Here is a 16,127-nt window from a genome sequence, read left to right on the forward strand (position 1 = left end):
TCGTCTTTGTCTGGGGATCATTCCTGAGGGAGCTGGCTTCACTCTGCTGGCTCGTGAAGATAAGCGCTCTCTCCACATGCTGAGAGACGCCGATAAGGGGATTTCTTCACTAAATGAAAAAAAAAAAAATAGCCCTACCATTGGAGCTGCGAAAATGAGAGACTTTATCAGTTTAACTGGGAAAGACCCTCACTCCCAGCTCACTCAATGATTTGTTTTTGACTACTGAGCATGCTCCTTAAGGAGCAAAGCCAAACAACATGTGACACAGCTGTAATCCTACATTTCAAAACTTATTATTTTTTTGTAGTATTTACTTGAATAGTTTTAAAAAGTACACTAAAGGTAAATGGTACATGGTACTAGTTTATTCAGTTAGACCCCGACAGCCTATATTCAGCATTTTACACACTTATATCTGTACTTTTTACATTTTTTTAATAATAGTGAACTTTAAACAGTCTAACTTCCACCACACAGCCTTTCAACACTAGAATAAACACCAGAATTGACTAGATTGTGTATATTCTGAGAATCATTTATCATTATATAAGAAAACAATGTATGAATATTTTTTATTTCAGTAAACAAACCTCTGTTTATGAAATACAAACAGCAAACACTACGTTCAACTGGGAATTGTGATCAATACCAAGTAAAGCCATTTTCCTCACAGAAAACCAGTCTTGACAAGTCCTTCAAAATATTATGAGTTTTTTTCTTTACTTCTCAGTGTGGCCGTGAAAATCCTAGATTTAAACTTTGCTTCTATCTTGTTGAAAAAAACAAACTGGAAAAAGTGAGTATCTCCTCTTGTCTAAAACTGTATTTGTTCAACACATTTATGAGAAAAGTGGGAGACTTGGTGTGGCACTGAAACTTAACCAGGCAGAGTATTCATTAATTGAACGTGAACATTTACAAAATGTTAACATTTACGAAGGATGCTCTTTTGTCTTTACAAACAACAACAAAGTATTTATGCTTAAAATAATTTGAGTCTTGTCTGTCCGTCACTTCTTCCTGGCACTCTCTCATACCTCAGTCTTTGCCTCTTCAGTGGCGTCAGGTCTGTGGCAAAAAACATTCATTTTTAATTGTTTGAAATGAACTCAACAAGCACAGAAAGACTGATGTGACTCACCTGTACCAGCCAGGTCCAGGACCTCTCCACCCCTCTTCTTCTCTCTTCCTGCCAAGCATTTAGAGCCATACTGAGCTGAGGTTCTCCTCGTCGTGACCTCACTGCTCGGACAACCCCACAGTGTGACCGCTGCAGGAGACGAGCTCAGACTGTGGGAAATAAGATGTTTGCTGACAACGTTCTGCTGCAGGACTGGGCTGTAACTGAGGGTGGACTCTGGTTTGAATGGGCTGTAGTAGCTGCTGTGTACAAACTGTAGGTTGGTGTTGATCGCTGGAGGCCTCTGATCGCTCTCAACAGTTTTCCCAACTGTTCCACCTCTGCTGCTCCAGCCTGAACACTCCAGCTCCGCTTTGCACCGCTCATCCTTCCACAGATCAGGAGTGGGCCACCTTTGCAAGTTAGTATCTGGACTGCTGGAGGAAGAGCTCAGGTCCAGCCTGAAATGAGATTCCTGGTATGCTGATTCTGATTTGCAGAAACTGTCCTGGGAACTCTCAGCCCCATAAAGGAAGCTAGTATCCTGATTGCAGAACGGATCAAGTTCAGGGTCAGAGTCCTGTGTATAGATCCAGCGGCTGGTTTTTGGCCCAATTCGGGGGTCGGTGTCAGTGATTGCTGCCTGGTGCTCTAACCCATTTGGGGCTGTTGTTTGTGTGTACAGAGAGGTGGTGTCACTAAAAAGCTAAAAACATGAAAAAGAGAGGAGCCTTTAGTGCCACTTAAACAAATTTAACATGCCTAGATGAATATCACAATATGGAGTAGGGTCTGTTACTGGTAATTACCATTTCTTCCTTGAAAAACTGATAAAAGATGATAAATTGCCAGGCCAAATGTGTCACAGTCGAAAATGACATGATGACTCTCAATCAACCCCCAAAATGTTGAAACACAAAGATTAAACTTAAAATAAATACCTGAGTAATTTTTTGTCTCCCAAAACCAAGGATTCACGTTTCATTCCTAATTGTTATATTGATGTTATTAATCTTTTTGCACCATGTCTTGAGCCAGGGGGGTGGGGGGGTGGGTGCGTTAAGCAATTTCGACACAACGCAAACACAGAGCCAAACTTGTGATCAGTCAGCAGAATGGCACTGTGTGTGTTCACAGGTCATTAGTGTCTTTGGTTTTATTATTTAATACAACTTTGCCTACCATGCTATCTGTGCAGAGCTGCTGTCAATAATTTACTGAATGCATATGTTTATTTTGTCAGATGACTGGGGGGGATTAAAAAGGTTTTAGCATTGCAGTTTAACAGCTTGAAAATGGCTTAATAGTGATCAGTGAATTATTATACAACTATAGTGTGAATTCAGCTGCAAAAAACACTGCATTAAAACTTAATTTTACTTAATCTCTGAATTTCAGTAATAGTTACTTTTCACATGTTTATGAATATTTGATTAATTCTAGAAAAGATCTGTTGTTAAAATGATCCCACATCTATATAAATATCATAGAACAGTGCTATGGAAGCTAAACAGAAACTATTCAAAAAACTAATATTCGGCTTGTATATATGGCAGATTAAATATGCTTTTGTGTCCCAGATCACCTTGAGGACTTTATATGGCACTTCAGGGAGCAGGTCCTTGAGCTGAGACAGTGAGGCCCCTAGGAGCCACCGTAAGGTCGGTGCTCGCCTCAGCATCAGCTGACTCACCAGAGGGTTAATACAAGGGAACTGCAACAAACACTGTTCTTCCTGGAGGAACAGGAAAGCATTTATAAACACACACAGCAGAACACATACTCATTTACTGAAGATATGGATGAAGGTTAGGAGATATTTACTCTGTTAGGAATCCTATTAAAATTAAAATTAAAAACATTTTATTCTCATTAGCCTTTGAAAGGAGATAAAAATGGGGTCACAATTCAGGAACCAGGAATGTGTGGGGTTTTTTTTAATTTTTATTTTATTGTATTTAGTAAAGTAAAGTAAAGTAAAGTAAATTTTATTTATAGAGCACTTTTCACAGACAGAGTCACAAAGTGCTTTATCAATTCAAATCAGAATCAAATTAAGTTTACAGAGACCCAACAGAATCCTTCAGGAGCAAACACTTGTGATTGGTGACAGTGGCGAGGAAAAACTTCCCTTTAACAGGCAGAAACCTGGAGCAGACCCAGACTCCTGAAGGATGGCTGTCTGCCTTGACCAGTTGGGGTTAAAGAGAGAGAGAGAGAGTAAAGGAGGAGAAAAGAGAGAGCGATAGAGATATAGAGAGACTGGGGGGGGATGACACATGGAGTACGTTATGATGAATACATAGAGTGTAATCAGTTTGTGGTGGTCCTGGGTCAGGTGGGAGACTAAAAAGCCTTTTTGAACAGGAGGGTTTTGAGGTGTTTCTTAAAGTTCTCTACAGAGTCCATGGACCGTAGGTGTAGAGGCAGGTCATTCCATAGACGTGGTGCCACAGCTTTAAAAGACCTGTCACCGCGTGTGCTAAAACAGGTCCGTGGAACCATCAGCAAGTGCTGTCCTGAAGACCTCAAGCTACAAGTCGAGCTGTAGGGCTGGATCAGGGAAGCAATGTATGCAGGGGCCTGGCCATGTAGGGCCCGGAAAGTTAGCACAAGAATTTTGAAATGAAGACGATATAGAACAGGGAGCCAGTGGAGAGATTTAAGAATGGGAGTGATGTGGGTTCTCCTGTTTGTGCGGGTCAGGAGCCTGGCAGCAGAGTTCTGGACAAACTGTAGACGGGCCAGCTCCTTCTTGTTCAAGCATGTAAACAGGCTGTTGCAGTAGTCTAAGCGAGAAGATACAAAAGCGTGAACGATAATCTCGAGCTCATTTGTGGACACCATAGATCTGAGTTTGGAGATGTTGCGTAGGTGGAAGAAACAGTTTTTGACTAGGTGTTTGGAGTAGAATTCTAAAGACATGTCCTGGTCAAAGATGACACCCAGATTCCTCAGTTTTGTCTTTACCGAGGAACTCAGGTCTCCAAGGTGATGTTTGATCCCTGGGATTGCGCTATCCGGGGCAATGATGAGGGTCTCAGTTTTGCTGGAGTTCAGCTGGAGGCTGTTATCATTTAGCCACTGCTTCAGCTCTGACAAGCAGTTGATTAAGGAACTCAGTTTGTGGGGCTCAGAGGAGTTAAAGGAGCAGTATATCTGGATGTCATCCGCGAATAGATGATAGGAGACATTACTATAGTGTTGGATAATGTGGCCAAGTGGGAGGACATAGAGTAAGAATAGCACTGGTCCCAGGACAGAGCCTTGGGGCACACCACACAGTAGATCCGCTGAGTCAGATTGGAAGTTGTTTATTGACACAGTGAAGCTTCTGCCAGTCAGGTAAGAGGAGAACCAGTCTAGCACAGTCTATTTACTCTAATTTATTCATGTTCAAACAGCATATTTTTGTATAAAAATGTATTTATTGGTATGGCTTCCACTGTTGTCTGTTCCTTTTTTGGCTGTGACTTTTTTCCTGTCACATGATGAATACTAAAAATTGATTCCCAACCCACAAGAATTCCTGAAAACCTCTCAGTCTCCACAGGCTTTTCACTCGGTTTTTTAAAGGGCTTAGGTGCTGTCTGGGTTCCAGCACTTTAAACTGAAATTTAGTGGACAATGAGGCAAGAAAATGTTTTCAAATAAAATATAGTTTCACATCTTTTTTTTTTTTTTTTTCTTTTTTTTGATAATGATAAACTTTATTTTGAACATAAGTAGGAATAAAATATAAAGGTGAACAAAAGGCGAAAGAAATAAATTTAAACAGAACACTCCAAAACACTGAAGGCAATAAGTTAACCCAAAAAAGAAGCCACACAATGTACAACTATTTAATTGTGGCTCTTTAACAACACTATACAGTATGTCTGAAATGGAATGAGAAGCAGCCAAGCTTATATTGTCCAACCCCAATTTTACATGACTTGGCTAATCAGGTAAAATATACAGTTTTCAAACATATTTATAGCAAATCTATATAACTTTGTAAAAGCTAGAGCAGATAAAGAAAACTTGCTGAAGAAATCAATACATTTGGGAAAAGTAATTTAGCTGACTTTAGATTAATTTGGTTTAGGTGATGCTCAGAATATTTGGGGTATTGCATCTACACCGTATAATGGGAGGGAAAACCCTACTGTCGTGCCCACCTGCGATACCATCACACTCAGCCAGTCTCTGTCCAGGAAGCTGACTGGGTCCCTGTCACTGGCCATCAGGCTGTGGAAGCAGATCTCACAGATCCACTTTGCCATTTCCACCACCTCTGACACCATCAGCACCTGATAAACACAATAAGGGCCTAACTGGGTTTTTTTCTCCAACAGCTGTAATCATGTAACTAAACTTACAGTTAGTTAGGATGGAGATGTATCTACAGGAGTGACTAAAATGTTCTGTTTTATTGAATTTAACAACAAAATAATATCTCAAAAAGTTCATAACAATAAATGATGCTTTTTACCTTTACTTCTAAATCTTCAGACTTCATGCCAAAGAGCACCAGAGATGAATAAACCAGCACTAAGTTGCTGAAAGCCTCCCTGGATAAACTGTTCTCACACAGACAGAAGCAGTGATGGTGAGATGTTTAGTGTGTTTGTATGAAATGGGATTGTATTTAGTGTAGGTTTGTGTTTGTATGAAATGGGATTGTATTTAGTGTAGGTTTGTGTGGACACTGACCCTCCCTGTCTGTCTGGGCAGTGCAGGATGAGCCAGCAGGAGCTGTACTGCAGAGAGAGAGCGCTCAGCCTCATCACTAATCCCTCACTGGCCTGGTCCTCACATAGCTCATCCTGCTTCTACACACAAACATGGGACAAGCTGAAGGTTTTACTTAACCTTTTCACTGAAGCGGGTTCTTTTCATCTCCAGTACCTGAATGACGATAGCGGTGCTTTCATCCACTGTGATCACAGCATATTGATGAGTACCCCCCAACATCTGCAGACTCATACTGTGGCTCCTCTCCAGCACAGTAACGTTAAACCTGTAATATAACACACAGATGAGCTACACCAGTTTAGGTATGTAACATCACCAAAACTAAGCTAATATAAAACAGTTGCAGAATACTCAATTACAAACTAAGTGGGTTGGCTTATGGTCCTATGTACATTATTACACTATAAATAAATTTCTACTTGTAGTAAAGGTGATGTTGACCAGATGAGTAAGGTGAGTTTATTTCATACACAAATGCAATTAAAGATACTTTATAAATAAAGGGATTATCAGAGGGAAAGAAAAAAAAAAGTTCTCAAACTGTAAATACTAAAATATTAAAAATATAATTATAGTACAGAGTATGTAAACCCATAATTGAAGAGAATAAAACAATTTTAAAAAATATATATTAAAATGACTAGAAGAATAAACAGACCTCCAGACATTACATAACATTAAGAATGACTTGACTGGGGTGTCTTTGACATGTTGTACTATTGTCAGTTGCCTTCTGCTTGATGTCATTGTTGTCGCTGTTGTTGGTGGTGTGGTGTTCTATGTTTAGGAACTGCTTGAACTGAACTGCCCCCTTGGCGACTAATAAAGTTGTCCGTATCTGTATCTTACAGTGTGATAAGAATAGAGTGCAAGTTATAGATTTCATTCATAGGTATATGAGAAGAGAAATGTTTTCAACCTGTATGGAAAAATGTCTACATTTGGACAAAAATTCTAGACTCCACTGGCAGTTTGTTCCAGTTGTTTGCAGCATAAGAGTGAAATGCTGGATCTCTGTGTTTAGTCTAGACTCTGGGCTGAGGTCATAGATCTGTGAGTCCTACTTAGTGTAGGTTCCTTAAACATATCACTAATGTACTCTGGACCTAAACCATCCAGCTGACTAGTAGAAGCACTTTAACATCTGTTCTGTAACTGGAGGCCACTGTAACGATTTTTGACCTGGTTTAAAGTGCTCTATTCTTAGTCCTGCTTCTGAAGGAACTGCAGGTGTTTAAGTTCTTTTTTTATTTATTTATTTTTTTTATACGTAAGCTGTTTCCTAGTGCTAACCCTTTTCTCTTTGTTACCATGTGAAATAATGTCAGCTATGTCATTAATTAATTGAAAAAATGTTGCCTCATCTCGTTATTTATTGGTTTCATGGTGAGTGCACTGGGCAGCAGTGCTTACATTGACTCCAGTGTCTGCAGCAGCAGTGGACAATTGAAGAGTCCTTCTGTCACAAACAACACATAAGGAACATTGTCCTTCAGACTCCAAGAGGTTTTCTCCATCTCTGTTTGGACAAATACAAAGACACACAACATTTTGAGAAAAATGATGACACATCGCTACATGGTGTAAATGTTGGAGTGTGTATTCTTGGACCGTTGTCGGGTAGGGTGGTGTTAAAGGTGACGTGGCTGATCTTCCTCTCTCTGCACACTGCAGCCCATGGAGACTGGCCTGGGTGGTTGTACTCCACCACCACAGAGAAACAGTGCCAGGGGAAGTCAGGGCCTATATGCTGCTCATACACCACCACACACACACTGTTGCACACGCTGGTGAAACAGGATGGGAGTGTGAAAACAACACTATGTTCAACAGAGCAGCTTAAACAATTTCCTCTTACTATGTACCCCTGGCAATTGTTTTACTTTCCCACACAGGGTCAAGGGATGTAGTCCCAGCACAGCCAAGGCAAATGTGAAAGAGCTGCCGTTGTAGAACTTAAAACAGCTTTGAAAGGTGTTTAACATGATGAATCACTGCCATTCATTAATATTTAATGGAAATCTCAAATGAATAATTTTGTTTAATATCTCTGTCTGTGTTCTGGTTTGTGATTTGGTGTCTTGTCATGATTATATTTTTACTCAGAGTAAAGTTTAATCGTGACAGATGTGTGTGTGGTTCAACTCTTATGCATTAGCAGGACATAGAACTTGCCTTTCATCCTCTAAGATTATATTTCAGTTTATTATACATATATAAAATACGCATGTATTTATCCATAATGTAATTTCCTGTAATTTGGTTACAGTCCATCTTGGAAGAAGAATCCCTCCTTTAATGCTCTTCTTAAAGGTTTCTTCCATTTCTTCCCCCTTTAAAGGACTTTTTTTTTTTTTTTTTTACTCATCTGAATGATGATTCAGTATACAGGGTGGTGTACACCATACTGACAGTAAAACCCCTTTAGGCAAATGTGTGATTTTTACTTTAAGTTGTAGAGTGAAAATTGCCTCAACCTGACAACATTTAACAACTGGAATGATATGAAACTTACACATTACATTCATGTAAATAATCTGAATGAAACGTGATGACGTTGCTGAAATAACCATACAGTGCACATAAAAATACAATTGTGCATGTTTACACAACAAACCCACCTGCAGACTACAGTGGCACCATTCAGTTTGGTCTTGTTTTCCTCAGGACAAAGTGCAGTTACATCTAAACCTTAATGGGAAAAAACATGCATTTTTACAAACGTATGATATCGTGTGCAACAAAGCAGTGTTGTCACAAACAGCTCTGTACATTATTTCTTGGTAACAGCTGCCATAGTAAATGCAACTAGCCATGTCCCAGAATTAAAGAGATCATAAAACCAGGGTTTGTATATCTAGTTCTGTACATTATTTAAAGAACTGCTGATATTAGGCTGATAATGTTCAGTGTAAAAGCATATACATTTGCTAAAACTGAATCTGATGGGGAAACAGCGAGATGTTTGATGACATCACCTGCCACTTGGTTCAGACTTTTGATGATAACTGATTTGGTGTCATCAGTGGCAACTGTTATTATGAGAAGAATCTGCAAAAAAAAAAACAAAAAAAAAACATGAACCAAAGGCAGAGCAGTGTTGTATAAAATATGCACATGGAAATAAAGTAAATAGTAAAATTTAACTTTAGAGCTCCAGATTGTGTGAATATGGCTGCACTTTAGATGTATTATACATTTTCTATCTTTGCTTACCTCTAATGAAGAAAGGAAATAAAAAGGTTCACTGTGTATAATTTCAATATTAGAGAAAGAAAAAGTACATGAAGACTGACTTTGTCTTTGAGATCCTGTTCTTTCCTGTTTTGCAGCCACATGTCTAGCAGCCGCTGCAGCTCCACCAGTTTGATGCTGGTCTCCTGGTTTTTGTGACTGAGGTAGAGGATGATCTTAAGTTTCTTCAACAGCTGTTTCAGACTCTTCTCTGCATACACCTCTACCATCCTACTGAGATAATCTAAGCGAATACAGAGAAGGCTGTAAATATAATTATGTTACTGTACAGTGTGGGTTTGCAAACAGCTGTAGTTTGTGACTTACCCACAGCAGCACTGAGGTCACACTTAAGCAGCAGCTCCTTGAGCGTCACCAGGACATGGATCAGAGCCACCTGGCTGACAAGCAGCTCCCGATCTGCAGATAACACGTTGGATCACCTATGGTATTTTTACATGGTTTCCATGTGAACCAGATGAAATGGCATTTGTTACCTCTGACCAGCTCTGTACTCTGAGAACTTGTCCCGCAGAGCGCCCTCTCCTGTTGTTTGAGAAGGAAGTGGGTTTGGTCCGAGGCCAGGCAGCTGAAGTCTCCCCAGACCTGGACACTGAGCCCCAGCTGCCTGGAAAAGCTCAGGCAGGGTTGAGCAAAGGCCAGCAGCTCATAGTAGGCATGACGCTGGCTGTCTGCAAGGAACCATGAACACAACAATCCTATCCATTACATGATGCAACAAAGACACTCCTCTAGTCTTTGATTTGAATGAAAATTTGTATTTAATTCCGAAAAGACTGAAATGTTGGTATGCACAGCAGGGCTATAACAGAGAAACACTTAAACTGACAAGTGCTACAGAAACGTTAGATCTTAAAACCTACATATTTGAGTTAATTCACTCCTGAGTAAATGCACAGTCATTTAATCTAAAGTGGTGATAGTGCCATACCGCTAGCTTGGACCTGTATGACTCTGCTGTCCCCTCTGTCCTGAGGGATGTGCTGATGGACAGGATGACTGATGAGTTGACCTGTTGGCTGACCAGCCGCTTTGTGCTCCCTGGTAGCATTTCCTGACACAGCTGCACCCCCATATATCCTATCCAGTCTTTGCATCTGATCTGAAGGCTGCAGCTTAGGCTGTGATGTTTGTTGAACTTCCTCTGGAACTGTGAAACAGAAGAGCTGAAGTGAAATCACAGAAAGACATGCATCTAAAAGGTGCTTTAACTAATGAGTATTTTCAGTGCTGAATAGTCTATTGAAACCAAGCCACAGACATATCTTCAAAGGCTCTCCAGTGGCTGCTTGAGGCTTTGTTAGAAATTTAACAGTTTTTTTTTTTTTTTTAAATAATTGCTGTTGGACTAAAATACTCCACATGACAAATACATAATAACAACTTTAAAACAAAAATAGAGTGGTTATTATTTTTTGTATAATGTTTACCTGAGCAAATATCATTTAATGTGTTTTGTAATATTGGGTTCAGTCTAGACCAGGGGTGTCAAACTTGTAGTTCAGGGGCCACATACAGCTCAATGTGATCTCAAGAGGTCTGGACCAGTAAAATAACAGTTATGATAACCTATAAATAACAATCAATTTTTTCTCTGTTTTATTGTTAAAGTTAAATTACTTTAGGAAAATGTGAATAACCTGAACAACCATGTACTCCCTGAAATATCTTTAAAAAAAAAAAGTGCAATTTCAACAATATTATGTCACAGTTTATTATTAACACAATTTACAGTCAATACACAGTCTAAAAATGCAGAAAACATTTAGTGGCAGGCATTACATTGTTAAAATTGCACTTATTTTCCTTCAGAAATTTCAAGTTTCTCATATTTGTCAAGGTTATTCACATACTATTGTGACAGGATAGTTTAAAAACATACATTTTTCACATTAGACCATGGAGAAAATTTGGAGTTGTCATTACTTATAGGTTATTATGTTATTATTTTACTTGAGATCATATTGAGTTGTATGTGGTCCCAGAACACCCTTGGCTATTAATATTTTCAGTGTAATTGTTGCTCTTGACTTTTCACTTTGTCAGGATGTGTTGCTGTCTACTAGTGTCATTCTTGCTATGACCACCAGATAGTGCCAAAGTATAAACTACATTTTGCCGCTCCATGTTTGTCGCTACCTGCAGTGATGGTACAGCTCTGAGGTATTGCTGTGACAGGAGTGGTCTGCCAGGATCTCAGCATGATGAAACTGGACAGTGGGTCCAGGTCTTTGTCTGGTTGACATCTGGCTGCCACAGTACCTCTGTGAGTGTCTTTCATATTCACTTTGAAGGCAACAGCCTGTTCAATAGAGCTCAACTGTGATCGATTCTCCTGTTCATCAGCTGCAGTGTGTCTGATGCTGGTCTTATGAACTGGTGAGGTGGTTTCAACACCCATCTGGTCCACAATATTTCTACTCTTGTTGAAAACAGCAAGGTTTGGAAATTGTGGGATTCCAGTGTTTCCTTCTCCGTTATATACGGCGATAGCTTGTGTCTTGGCTTTCTTTTTGGGATGTGTGTCATCATCCTTAACAACTTTGACATTAATTGCAGGAGACTGTGAGCTCTTCAGATGAGGCGATGGAGATTGGTGTGTGGGATTCTTCAGGATGGTTTTGATGGCAACTAAGAGGCAATTATTTGAAGAAAACAGGAATATTATATGATTATTATCCCAAAACAATCATAATATGTAAAGCTTGTAAACAAGATCAACTGTTCAAACCAACAGACGCAAAACACACTAGTTCCTATTAGGGCTGTGAGTTATTTACAGAATGTCTTTTTTTTTTAATAAAATGCCACAAAAATATCCAAAGAAAGCTATTGAGTCATTTACTTTATGTAAACAGTTGCCCAAAATCCCAAAATTTATAATTATAAATCTACACATTTTAGAGGCCAGACACGTTAAAAGTTGTCTCAAATTTATTTTATTTTGACATATATTTAGTCATTTTTCACTATTATATTCAGTCACTTTTACCCCAAAAATATTTGCTGCAACTCCCCAAAAAGCCTGACTACTCACACTCTTCATGTTCAGGTGACACTCTGTTGAACTCTTCATCATCTCTCCCTGAAGAGGTGAATTCAGATGTCATGCTCTCTGTAAATTCACAGGGGCTGCACACATAAAGCTGTCTGACTCCACTTCCCGTTGGTGAATGCAGTTTATTGTCAATGCTGACAAAACTTTGTTTTGTCGATTTAAGTAACTTCAGGGCTTCTGTCAGAGGCTGAAAATCATCAGCTGGTCCATATAACTGAGGCTCTGTCAGAAAAGATTCGATTTATTTCATTAGTTATATCTAAAAAGCATCCTTTAACACTGCTTTTCCTATAATATGTCTGCACTCAGGTTTGTGAATCCCACTGAAGATGTTAAAATGTAGTGAGAGAGAAACAAGCTGTAAAATAAAAAAAATTAAGGAAAGTTTCTAGAGCCATGATGATTTGCAATATTTCTTGTGGCAAACAACATCCAGGAACTAATAAGCATCTACTGTACTGTGCAGGCATATAGTGAATAATTTGATGCACTAAACTACATAAAAACAGTTAATGACTAAAAATCATGAACTTGTTCTTACCTGCCAGCAGGAGGCTCAGCACATAGGTGGGGTGTTTTTCTGCTCTCCAAAGTGTCATCTCCATCTCCCTCTGAGCTCTTTCTGAGCTCAGAGATCTGCAGAACAGTCATTAAATCACACTACTCTTCAACCTCATTAATTTCCTAATGTCACAAAGTCTAAGGCTTTTCCTTTGTTGTTTTAAAAGTCTGACACTGAATTTGGTGTTGTCCCTACAGTATGATATATGCGTGCTATTTTCAAGTTGTGATACTTTGTTACTCCATATTTATATATTTCTTACTAGTTTGTGTATCCTTATTTTCATATTAAAATGATGCAAAATATCAAATCTTCACATCTGACAAACTAAAAACAGAAAACCCATGTACCAAATTATTCTTTTGGTTATAAATACAAACTGCAAGGTACTTTTTCTGATCCAGCTCTAATTTAAATTATTCTTTATTACCACCTTAACAAGAGTGATGTGTTATAGTAATCACTCACATTTGGCTGTACAGATGCACATCGTCTTTCTGGAGTTCAGAAGTGGACAGACAGATGTTGGTTTGGAGGGTTCTGGGAGCCTGACTCAGAGGCAGGTCCAGCTCAAGTTCAGTTGGAAGCATCATTCGTCCTGATAGAAGCATTAAGTTTTTTTATCAGATAACTTTCATGAGAAGAAGTAATGTTTTTTTTTTTTTTAAAAACCTAGTCTACTTTTGATTCACTGTGTAAAACATCTAATATGTTACTCTGTGCATATGCCTTCCCTATTGTTACCTCCTAACTCTGAGTCTGTCATATCTCCAGTTGGTTTACTGTCTTCGTTCTGCTCCTCAAGTGTCTCAAACTTAAAAATATCCAGTGACATAGAAGAATCTGAAAAGGAAGCTGAAAGTCAAATGTGCTTGTCTGTTTTCTCTTCTGTGTTATATAAAAGTAGATGTTTTCCCTCCTCACCATCTTGAAGCATACTAAGAATTGAAAGCTCCTCATTTAGCTGTACAGGAGTAGCTATCATTTGTCCACAAGTATCTGAAAAGGCAGTGCAGTTTTCCCGCTCCAGGCTAACGGTTTCCAGAACATCAGGTAATAGCAGAGACTAAAAAGAAATAAAAGATCAATAATATTTAAAGTAGCTAACCAAATCATGTGTGGTTATTATCTTATTTTTAATTACCTCTGTTTCAAATAGTGACTCTTTACAAAACTCCTCATGAATCCTTGTAGATGTCATATTGTCACTGGTTTGGACATCAGGAGGGACTTCATAAAATGCACACTGTCTGAAAGGGATAATACACATAAGCACAAAAAGTAGAAATAAACGCATCATTGAAGTCAGTGTGGTGCATTCCTCATCAAGTTAAAATAAATATGGATGATAGTGTTCACCTGAGTATGGTGTCTTCAGAGATAATGTCACCTGTCAGGCTCAGCAGAGGGTCGGACACAGGAAGTGTCCTTAGCCTGGACAGTTTGGATTTGAGTGTTGGTAAATGTCTCTTAAACTGTTTCACATAGTCAACATCCATGTATTCTTCAGGAAAGAGGAGACCTTTGAAATATTTACACATAGGTTATTAATATAGATCAGCTTCTTTGGTGTGATTAGTGCATTTTTGCAATTAGTTACATTTGTACATTAAACACAGAGGGTTGCTGAGTTACTTTTGTTGTTACTTTCAGGATTCATCTGGTGTGTGGGCCACTTGAAAAATGATTCCTGACATGGGTTGTTGATCTTTAGTTCTTTTACAAGGCAGTCACAATCATCCAGGTGCAGGTTATTTTGTGAGCCAGGATTAGAGCTGGGTATCACTTCCACAGCATCATATAAACAACTCAAAGAGACATTATATCTGTAATGTAGGAAAACCTTTCATCAGAACTTTACACTTTATACTAATAAGATGAATCATTCACTGTAATCATTTGGGATTATATAGCAGACAACTGTAAAGTGTGTTTGAAAGTGAGAGCACCTTTCTGGTAAATAAACGGACTGCTCTTTAACTCCCAGGTCATCAAGCACAGAACCACTGACAAAGAGCTTGCTAGTGGAGATCACCTTTCCTGTCGAGTACACAAAAAGGCAAACAAATCCTTTAGTTGGAAAGTACACATACTATATTGCAAAAAGTATTGGGATACCCCTCCTGATCATTGAACTCAGGTGTTCCAATCACTTCCATGTCCACAGATGTATAAAATCAAGCACCTAGGAATGCAGTCTACTTGTACAAACTTTTGTGAAAGAATGGGTCATTCTCAGGAGGTCTGTGAATTACAGCGTGGTTCAGTGATAGGATCCTGCCAATGGGGGGCACTACTAGTTATCTGGCTTTACTGTAGGCTGTGACATTTAGACACTCTGCATTATAAGGATGGATCTTAGCGCTTATGTAAGATAAGAATGTTCAAAGCATTTATCAGATATTCATGATCTGTTTCAGTGTTAAACCAGTACTGTACAGCTCTGATTTCACATTTTACGACAGGGTTCAATGAGGCAAATTTACACAGAATACAACGTCATACATGTTTCCAAAGCAAATATCACTAAAATAAAGATGTAGTCCATTAAAAACATTAAAACCAGCACAGTGGCCTAGAGTTGTTTTTGTAATCATTATATCCAAATGATTTAACTAAATTACTGCAATTGAACTTTGTGTCAGAAAACAGACAACCCACAAAAGTTACTATGATGAAAATGTGCACAGGAGAAGCATTTAGTTTACACATTTGTAAGCACTTAGAACAGGTCTAGACTACTAAAATCCTGTGTACCTCTGACCCATGGTGTCCTGAAGGTGGTCTCAGCCAGGTTTCCACTGTGGGGGTACAGGTCAGTGACCCCAGGTACCAGGTAAGGAGTGGGCAGTCCCAGCAGGTTCATCATGACCTTCAGGCTGGTGGTTCTCTGAAGTCAGGACAGAAAATGACGATGAGATAATGTTAACTTATTACATCAAAATGTATTCTGAAATGTCCTACAGAGGGCTGTTCATATGAGATATTAGAACCCTATCAGTGGTTTATTAGTTTTGGCTTGGAAGCTACTGATAAAGCGTTTTATAGTAATAATAATAATGGACGAACAACGTAACTCACCTCAAACACACAGTCAAGGCCTTTGAATCCGACAGCAGAGAATATAGCACTGGTGGAACAGCTCCCATTTTCAGTCCTTTAAAGCCACATACAGTCAACACACAGCATATAATACAGTGTTTCCGGCTTCCTAATTTCCCTAAAAAAATTTCAAATTCATCATAAAAAGCTACGTTAATTTAGCATACTGAAATTAGCTAATCTGTTATTATCAAACTAATGTTTGTGGAAGAAAATATCAATAAAGTAGCACAAACATAACAGATTAATTTACGGATTTTGTTTGATAATGATAAACATACATAACTAAT

The 16,127-nt window shown here is 38.8% G+C and overlaps 1 protein-coding gene across 1 annotated transcript; it reads right to left on the reverse strand.

Annotated features, from left to right (window-relative positions):
- Positions 1-292: 292 nt before the first annotated feature.
- shoc1 (shortage in chiasmata 1) lies at positions 293-15,876 on the reverse strand. Its single transcript, XM_030143240.1, has 27 exons — positions 15,817-15,876; positions 15,493-15,625; positions 14,685-14,775; positions 14,371-14,561; positions 14,095-14,257; positions 13,880-13,985; positions 13,660-13,801; positions 13,480-13,578; positions 13,204-13,348; positions 12,715-12,809; positions 12,153-12,395; positions 11,255-11,746; positions 10,047-10,265; positions 9,592-9,786; positions 9,422-9,514; positions 9,157-9,338; positions 8,839-8,911; positions 8,482-8,551; positions 7,472-7,647; positions 7,274-7,379; positions 6,014-6,125; positions 5,819-5,937; positions 5,598-5,685; positions 5,284-5,415; positions 2,709-2,858; positions 1,145-1,829; positions 293-1,071 (listed from the first exon to the last, which is right to left on the reverse strand). The coding sequence occupies exons 2-27, from the start codon at positions 15,602-15,604 to the stop codon at positions 986-988; spliced, it is 4,365 nt and encodes a 1,454-aa protein (XP_029999100.1). The 5' UTR covers positions 15,605-15,625; positions 15,817-15,876; the 3' UTR covers positions 293-985.
- Between the last annotated feature and the right edge of the window lie 251 nt (positions 15,877-16,127).

The sequence above is a fragment of the Sphaeramia orbicularis genome, chromosome 9 (assembly GCF_902148855.1).
Source record: "Sphaeramia orbicularis chromosome 9, fSphaOr1.1, whole genome shotgun sequence".
In the NCBI taxonomy this organism is placed as follows: domain Eukaryota; kingdom Metazoa; phylum Chordata; class Actinopteri; order Kurtiformes; family Apogonidae; genus Sphaeramia; species Sphaeramia orbicularis.

Coding starts and splice junctions, on each gene's coding strand:
- shoc1 (XM_030143240.1), bottom strand. CDS start 15,604: ATGATGAACCTGCTGGGACTGCCCACTCCTTACCTGGTACCTGGGGTC. Junction 7,380..7,471: donor CACCACCCTACCCGACAACG/GTCCAAGAATAC, acceptor TTGTCCAAACAG/AGATGGAGAAAACCTCTTGG. Junction 5,416..5,597: donor CTGAAGATTTAGAAGTAAAG/GTAAAAAGCATC, acceptor TGTGTTTATCAG/GTGCTGATGGTGTCAGAGGT.